This window comes from Crocuta crocuta, unplaced genomic scaffold, assembly GCF_008692635.1.
Source record: "Crocuta crocuta isolate KB4526 unplaced genomic scaffold, BGI_CrCroc_1.0 scaffold50, whole genome shotgun sequence".
Taxonomy (NCBI): domain Eukaryota; kingdom Metazoa; phylum Chordata; class Mammalia; order Carnivora; family Hyaenidae; genus Crocuta; species Crocuta crocuta.
The window spans coordinates 3,901,433-3,910,141 of NW_027527428.1; the positions used below are offsets into that span (position 1 = coordinate 3,901,433).

An 8,709-nucleotide genomic window follows, 5' to 3' on the forward strand; every position below is an offset into this window, starting at 1 on the left:
TGGGGAACATCAGAGAAACATTTCCTTGTTCTGTGGCTGTCTCTGGCCTCGGACCTCGGTGCTAGGGGGCTCTTTCTCTCAGAAGCTGGTAATAGATGGGTGGGTCAGGGAGGTCTCTTCCGGGGGCTCCTTCCATTTCCAGGACCCAGTGAGAAAGGGTGGGGTGGGGACAAGGGAGGATGGGAGAGACAGACAGACACAGTGTGTCCGGGGAGGGGAGCGGAGGGGCCCCGGGTGGGAAATCAGGCACCTCTCTCTGTATCTCCTGGCATCCCAGCTTCCCTTGTTTATATGGAAATATGGAGAAAACGCGTGTGAGTTCTGAGCTGTGTCTCTGGGGCCTCACATTAAATACCTTTCAATTCAGCCGACACCGAGAGCGGTGAGGTGACTCAGGGCCAGCCACGGCAGGAGCTTGCTCCGCCAGCGGTCCCTGGGTGGGTGGTGGCAGCCAGGGAGCTAGCCCGGTGCCCCAGGAGCTCCTCGGGAAGTGGTGGGGATGGCCGCCGAGGCCTCAGGGACTGCCCTGTCCCTGACACTGTCTGTGTCATTTGCAGACAGCAGGGGCCGCCCTGAGCCCCCCAGGGGCTGGGGACCATCTTGCAGTCTTGGTCTAGTCTGATGGAATTAGCCTTACAGACTCATCGGAAAGGGGGCAGTCTGTCTCCTTAGCCACGTCCCTAAGCCCCTGGGTCTCCTGGGGTCACCCTTTCTGTTGACATTTAAAAAAATTTTTTTTTAATTTTGTTTATTTTTGAGAGAGAGAGACAGCATGAGCAGGGAAGGGGCAGAGAGAGAGGGAGACACAGAATCCGAAGCAGGCTCCAGGCTCTGAGCTGTCAGCACAGAGCCCGACGCGGGGCTCGAACCCACAAACCGTGAGATCATGACCTGAGCTGAAGTCGGACGCTCAACTGACTGAGCCCCCCAGGCGCCCCTCTGTTGACATTTTTAAAGAATTAATCCTTCCTATGAAGGGCAATCCAGAGCCCCATATATCTCTGAGGACTTTCTGGGGGGCTTTTGTTTCCCTGGACACCTCTTGCTCTGATCTCCTGTGTCTCTCTCCTGCGTCCTCCGTCCCTGGCATTGACCTAGAGGGAAGGACACGCTTTCCCCGAAGCCCCTGCACAGAGGTGCGGGTAACGGCATGGGCGCTGCGACCACTGCTCAGCAGAGCAAGCGGAGGGCGGCTTCCTCCTGCATCCCTGCAGCTGGCGTGCCCCCCCCACCCCTGCACGGCCCCTCTGGCTGTCCCGCCACCCCTGCCCTGTCTTCGCTCTCCCTCCTCCCCTCCCAGGCTGCGCCAGGAATCTCCCCTCTTCCTACCTGAATACGCAGGGTCATTTAGCTTTCTCTCTGTCCCTCTGCTCTGGGCCACCCTGAGCTCTCTCTCCCTAAGGGGATTCCGCCAACTTTGAGAGGGACAGTTCTTTCTTCTCCTACGACCCTCATCTGGAGACGGGAAGGGCCAAAACACGAGTCCCAGCCCATAGCATCTCAGGGTCCAGTAAGTCCAACGCCCTCATTTTAGAGGAGGAGAAACTGAGGCCCAGAGAGGGAGGGTGGCATGCCTCTGCGTGCCGCACCGAAGCGGCTGGTGGACGAGCAGGTGGAGTCCAGCTTCGTGACCCCCACTCTGGCTTGCCCCAGGCCACTGTGCTCGGCTTTTGGGGTCGCCGCGTCTCCGGCTGTCGTATGGTGCAGATATTGGCCCCAGCAGCGATTTTGCGGCCTGTGCGGTGGGGCTCGGGGTGTGTCGGTGGGGAGGCTGCGTCAGGGAGGTTCCAGGGAGGGGCTCGGGCAGTGAGGAGGAGCGGAGGAAGCCTGAGGTGAGCCCAGAGAGAGGGGCGGCCGTGTGCCAGGCCCGAGGCCTGCCTGGGAGCACAGCACCACTCCAGAAGCAGTGACGTGGGCTCAGCATCGCTGGGGCGCCCCGTCTGCAGAAGCCAGCTGCCGCCCAGACTCTGTGGTCCTGTTGGGCCTGAGTGCTCTGACCAGGTCATGGCTGGGGGGGCGGGGCTCTGACTTAGGGTGTCCCCAGCCGTGGTCTCATTCTCCTTTTTGCATCTCACACCTTTGGGGAAGAGGCCACCCCGGCTTGAGCTGTGCGCATTGGCTCATGAGGGCTGCCCAGGGAGGCCGTGCAGGCGGCGCACTGCACAACTCGAGGAGGGGTACCAAGCAGCAGCCAGATCAGATCATCTGATGGTCCCTTATTTTTCTAGCTGAGATGATGGGAACCCCCTCTTGTTTTACTCTGTGCTCCAGGCATCACTTCAGAGCCAGGTGTTACATTTTGATGATGGGCTTGGGTGGGGGTCTCAAGGATGAGAGTGATTTGAAAGACTAACCATTGGCCCTGATTCTGTGGAGTTGAAAGAGAATGGAAGCTATTTATATACCTTCCTGGATTGATTGACTGGTTGAGTACCCAGTGAGTGGGGCGGGGCAGAGTGTGGGAAAAACTGGCTTCACTTAACGCAATGGTGAAATTTCCTAATCCCAACTGGTTTGTTAAAAATCCACTCAGTTTTCCAAGGAGGAGAAATGTGGGAAGATCTCTCGTGATTTCAGCTACTGGCGCGGAGATGGCGTAGAAACTGTGTGTCTTTTGTGTTTTCTCCAGCACCGTCCCCACCCCTGTTCTTGGGCGGCTCTGTGTGTCTGTGTGTGTCAGTGTGTGTCTGTGTGTGTGCTTTGAGCCCGGGGTCCTAGCTTCTTTAAGGAAGCTGCAGCTCCCTCTGCCCTGGACTTGATGGCCAGCTGTCACTTCCATAGCACGTGACTGAGCCCTCCCCCCTCCTGGTGGCCTCCCTTCTGACCTCAGGCCCTCAGGTGGGCTCAGCTGGCAGGGGACCCCAGCCAGGAGGTGACTTAGTGAGAGGAAGTGGTAGCAGCCGCTGGGCCAGGCCAGGCTCAGAGCCAGGGGATACGGGGGACAATCCAAGCAGAAATGTCACAAGCAGCCTTGGTGACACAAAGCCTTCTTGGCCTCCCCTCTTCAGCTCAGTCCTAGGCTTGGAACAGGGGAGATCAGCCCCCTCCTGCCTCCCCTCTCCTCCGCACCCCTGCCCCCCAACTTCTCCGTAGCCTGCAGTGCTCTCTGCTGCCCCCTCTTGGCCCTGTGACATCAGTTGGGGACGCAGAGGCCCATATGTTGCCATGACTCTCCCTTGGCCACACGGCCACGTTGGAGATTGGAGGCAGGGACAGGCGAGAGCCCTTCTGAGCTCACTGGGCCCCAGCCTTTCCTCCCCACCCCTTGGCCCTCATGACGCCGATGCACTCGGGCCAGCCTGGTGACTGCACTTCTTTGCCGGGGGGGAGGGGGGAGGGGGGGGCTTCCTGCGGCTGCTGAAACCNTAGCAGAGGTTGGCAGTCTCTGGGAGCAGAGCCCTCAGCAGTGACCGCAGGAGGTGGTGTGCACATGCCCCGGCACCCTCGCCACCCCCCCGGGCACAGTTCTGGGGACCCAACCTAAGGCCCCCCCCGGAACCCCAGGAAGCATTCAGGCCTCCGTAAATGGGGCTCCTTTGCTGTGAGAGGGTCAGAGCCGGGCCCCTGGGGACCAAAATGGAGCCCAGCAGGGGGCGCAGCACCTGGAACCCAGTACCTGTGGACGGTTTGGAGGGGCCGTTAAAACCGGCACATGATTTGGTTGGAAAGGAAGGCGGGGACCGCTCTCCACCCTCGCGCGTGTGGCACCAATGATCGGGGACAGTTAGAAAGGAATCTGGGCTGGTTAATGGGATCTTGGTCGAAGCCCCTTGCTTTCAGTTAATTTTATTCTTCACGAGGTCTCTCTTGCCCCTCAGCCCAGGACTTGATGTTTTGGGAGCCCAAAGGCCAACTGAGAGTCAGGACAGATTCACGACGGTTGGGGCCTGGGGGAGAGGAGTGGGGCGGGGGCCTGGTGGGGCCCAGAGGCCAGCAGGAGAACAGCGCCCCCAGCCCCTTGACCGGGGCTCACAAAGTCTCCTGTGTTTGCACACCGCGTGGGGGGCAGGCAGCCTGCAGGTGCCTGGGCCCCACGCCCCAGCGATGTGATCGGCAGACGGAGACTAGGGCCTGAGAATCTGGATTTTAACAGCCTGGCCAGGACAGTCAACAAAACAGAGGCCCAGAGAGGTTAAGATGATCTCATTGTCACCCAGGTGGTAGGGAGCAGGTTGGCCCCGGGCTCTGTACCCCAGCACAATGAAGCGGGGGGGGGGATTGCCCCTGTCCTGCAGGGGTGAGGAGTGGAGAGGGCTCACTCTCCTGACCCCTCTTTGTTGTTGTTTTTTTTAAAAATGTTTTATTTATTTCTGAGAGAGAGAGAGAGAGACAGCGTGAGCAGGGGAGGGTTAGAGAGAGAGGGAGATACAGAATCCGAAACAGGCTCCAGGCTCTGAGCTAGCTGTCAGCACAGAGTCCAATGCAGGGCTCGAACCCACGAACCATGAGATCATGACCTGAGCCGAAGTCGGACGCTTAACTGACTGAGCCACCCAGGTGCCCCTCCTGACCCCTCTTTGGCCTGGGGGAGTGGGAGTGGGGCTGGAGTCTGAGACACCCGGTGGCCACGAGGGGGCAGGGGGGCCCTCCACGCTGCAGCTGCGCCTGACCCTGACCGTGCCCGTGCCCCGTCTGCAGTGCTGGGAGGGCCGGAGTCCCGAGGCGTCCTGCGCAAGATGAGTGACCTGTTGGAGCTGATGGTGAAACGCATGGACGCGCTGGCCCGGCTGGAGAACGGCAGTGAGCCGCACCGGGCTGCTGGTGACGGGCACCTTGCCGTGGACAGGTAAGGGGTCCCTGGGCGGAGAGTGGCACTCAGAGTGGGGGAGGGGTGGACATAATGCGTGTGGAAGTGGGGGAAGGGGGAAGGGGCGGCTGCCCTGCAGCCTCCAAATGCCCTCCCAGAGCTGGGGAGGGGGGCACAATTGGTCCGCCCCCTTTCCGCTAACCTGCAGAAAACTAAAGAATACGGAAGCCACACGGTAATACTACCAGAGCACATTTTCACCACCGGATTCAACAGCTGTTAACACTACGTCATGTTGGTGGCCCGACTCCCTTTTGTCCTTCTTGATAAAACTCACAGGTGAAAGCTGCAGGTGCTTTACCTGCGCCCCCGTGGAGACAAGGACCATCCTGAGTTTGGCCTCAGGGCTTCCGGCCCACACGGCACGCGGATTTTATACACACGCGGGCTGGAGGTGCGCGGTGTGTGGGGTTCACGTGCCGCACGTGACTGGCATCCCACAGTGCATTTCCGGCAACTGCTGTTTTCACTCAACACGGCGGTTTTGAGCCGTGTCCATGCTGACCGTCCCGTGTGGGCGTGGATGGGATGGCGCCGGCGACTATCTCTCCTCTACCAATGGGCCGAAAAGAATTTCTTGATTTATTCGTTCTAAATATTTCCCCACTGAGTCCAGAATATCCAAAGATGTCCAAGAGTTTGGCCACCGTCCCATGTGCCCCAGCAGCGGCCTGAGGAGCCTGTGGTGTGAAACCAGATCATGCGTTAGGTGTGTCAGGGATCGGAACCCCAGAGAATGAGGAAGTGTGAAGTCGGGGCTTGCAGCCCTCCCCCCTCCCCCATTCCAGGGAGATGAGCTTCACCTGACCTCGTTTCAGTTTTGGGGTTCTCTCTAAGGGGTGTTTGCTCGATGTGTTCTCACTGCTAAAAAGTAAGTTTGAAACCCACACTTCACACAGTTTAGGGAAAGCTATTCCTCGGCCAGTGTGACTTGCTGAGAATGTTCTAGTGCTGAAAAATCTAGTGGAAATCCAGGCTTCCAGGCAGCGTGCAGGAACGCCGCACCTCAGCCAGCACGTGCGAGGTGAAAGCCAAGGCTCCAGGCACCCGCTGCTCAAGGGCTGGCGGTCAGTCCTGGCCATCGGGGGGGGGCCCTGGCTGGCCCGAGGGGGGCGTGTACAGGATGGACCCCTCCTTTGGAGTGGCCTGGGGTCCTCTGACATAGCTTGTGGGGGCTGGGCTGCCAGTCCCGGGACCCACCGCCCACGGGCCTTACTGACTGAATGTCCTGGACATCGGTCGTCTGATGCTCAGTACCCTCACGCCACGTGGCACTTACCGAAAGCTGGCCGAGCACCGGCCACCATCCTTATTGCCTTACCTCAGCGGCGATGTCAGTTCCACCGCCGCTTCGCGGGTGCTTTAATCTCTGCTGTGCCGCGGAGGGAACTGAGGCACAGAGAAGTTCAGGAACTCACCCAAAGTCACACAGCAGCTAGGGGGTTGGGCCTGCCTCTGGGCCGAGGCCCGCTAAGTCCAGAGTCCACGTTTCTAACCACTGTGCTCTTCATAGCCGTTTATTGAACATGTGGCTGCGTGTCGGTTAGTTTTTATTCCTTTGCAAGACTTTTCATATCAATTAATTCACAGCTCAGGGGGAGAGTGTCCGTCATTAGATCTTTGCCTTGATTTCTTTTTTTTTTTTTTTTTTTTTGGTTTGGAAAATGCAGGCACTAGAATGACATTCTTGGAGCCCGGTAGCATAAGGAACCGGCCACACTGCTTGACTCCTGAGTCGGCTCCGTGGCTGGATGCTGGGTACTGGGTGCCTGGTTAGACATTCTCTCACCATCCTGGGATGAGTGTCTGACAGAGCAAAGCTAGACAGATCCTGTCATGAAATCTAGTCTGGACCTACTAAGTGCCAGGCACTGCTACCCGTGCTGGGGACACAGTGATGAGCCTTGTCCCCGGTCCTGTGGAGGAGACAGGCAGTACTGAGAAAAAGAAGTGAGATAACGTCAGACACTGATATGTGCTCAGAAGGGTTTGGGGGGGAGGAGTGGCTAGGAAGGTACTGTTCATACAAGGCAGTCTGGGAAGGACTTTCTGAGTTGGTGATATTTAAGCTTGATTCTGAATAATGGGAAGGAGCCGATCACACAAGGCGCTGGGAGCAGAGACTTTGAAGTAGAGAGCACAACAAGTGCAAAGGCCCTGGGGTAGGAATAAGCCTTAGTGTGTTGGAGGAAAAGAACCAATGGGAAAGCCAACGTGGCGGAGCGTGGGGAGGGATAGGCCAGGCTGATAGGGCAGGTGGCGTAGGGCTTTGTCAGCTGTGGTGAGTATTTGGGACATATTCTAAGAGGTGTGGGAGTTTGCTGGAGGGCTCACAAAGAGGGGGTGATAGATCTGGCTTCGTATTTTTCCTTTTTTTTTTTTTTCTTTAAGGCTAGCTCTAACTGCTGTGTGGAAAAGGGAAGCAGGGGGGCTGGTGGCAGAAACGGGGAGAGGGAGGTAAAGGGGTTGGGCTCCTCCGGAGTTCCTTCCCTCTGGGGCACGAGATCATTTTCTTCTCCGTGTGCATGGGGTCCACGTTCTTCTGTGCTGCTGCCTGAGTCCCTCTAGTCCAGCCCCTCGCCCCCGTCTCCTCCTTTCCCCGTCCTGCTCGCCCCCAGCTGCGCTGCAGCCCCTCGGGGGGCTGGGTGGGGGGGAGCAGGGAGAGCTACCATCAGCAGTTCAACGCCTCTCTGGCCTCTCCGGTTTCTTCCAGGCCTGGCCTGCCCCTCCCTCCCCCGCCCTGCCCTTCATCTCCCGCGGGAGGAAGGAGAGTCTGCGCCACCTCCCAGCTCCATCCCGCCCCAGGGAAATAGCAACAATCCATCAAGACCAGCAGAGCCCATCAAACCCCATAGGCAGAGCCATCAATTTCAGGGACACTGTTGCTTCTCGTTTCAGGGAGAGAAATGGCGGGTGTGTCCAGGGCTTTCANGTGTGCACAAGCACTCCAGCCCCTGGCCCACCTCACCCCGCCCCGGGCTGACCTCCCTGCGGCTAGGCAGGTGGGGATCCTGCAGACATGCTGGTGTGTTTCCAGCAAGCTCTATTCACCTGCGCTTGGATTCCTCGCTTCGGAATGATTTGTGGCCCAAACAACCCCCACTGTCCCCCCACCTGGCCTGCCGGAAGCTTCTGGACGGTTACCTCCTACCCGTGGTTGGCATGTCCTCCGGGAAAGCATATTTTGCTTTTTTAGCCTCGGAAAACCTAATTAGGGGTAATTTGCAGATTTGCTGCAAACGGCATCCTATTATGTACCCTAAAGCCAAACAGTAATGATCTCTGAATTTCCCACAAGGCTTCTCTGCAGCAGCAAAGATGACCAATGTTTCAGGCTTATCTTCTTCCTTCGAGTCATACGGGAGTCTGCAGCTTCCGGACGCTTGCGGTGTGTGGAGTCTGGGCCGGGGTTTCCGGAATGGGCGGAGAGGACACGGGGCAACCAAGGGTGACGCCCTGTTCCCTAAGAGCGGCGTGTGCACCTGCTGCGGAGGGGACCCACACCTGGCCCAGGACACAGCCGGAGACGTTCCGGTAGCTCCCAGGGAGTGAGCCCCGCAGCGAGGGTCTGAGTGGTGGCTGCTGACGGGCGCGGTGGCCGGCAGCACTTCCTGTGACTTCTCGGAGCCCCGCTGTCCTCATCGGTCGGGGCGAGAGAACACGGGAGGGTTAGCACGTGGAGGACCTGGTGAGTGAGGGGGAGCGAGCCCCCAGCTTGATGGCCGTGGACACCGCCTGCAGACTCTCGACTCCCCGGTGGATGTCTTCAGCCTCAAAGCTCCACCTGCCCGCCTACCCGGGTGTCCCAGGAGTGACTCAAACGCAGTGTCTCCTGGACACACCCAAGCCCCCCATCTCCCCAGCTCCCCCCGGCCCAGGCCACGCCGGGCCCGTTGTTTCCA

At 58.8% G+C, this 8,709-nt stretch overlaps 1 protein-coding gene across 1 annotated transcript in view; it reads left to right on the top strand.

The window, feature by feature from the left end:
• Window positions 1-8,709, top strand: part of MGAT5B (alpha-1,6-mannosylglycoprotein 6-beta-N-acetylglucosaminyltransferase B) — a 60,362-nt gene that overhangs the window by 4,285 nt on the left and 47,368 nt on the right. The window contains exon 2 of the mRNA XM_077754968.1: window positions 4,639-4,786. Within this exon, the coding sequence (XP_077611094.1) occupies window positions 4,639-4,786 (148 nt within the window). The remainder of the gene's footprint in view (window positions 1-4,638; window positions 4,787-8,709) is intronic.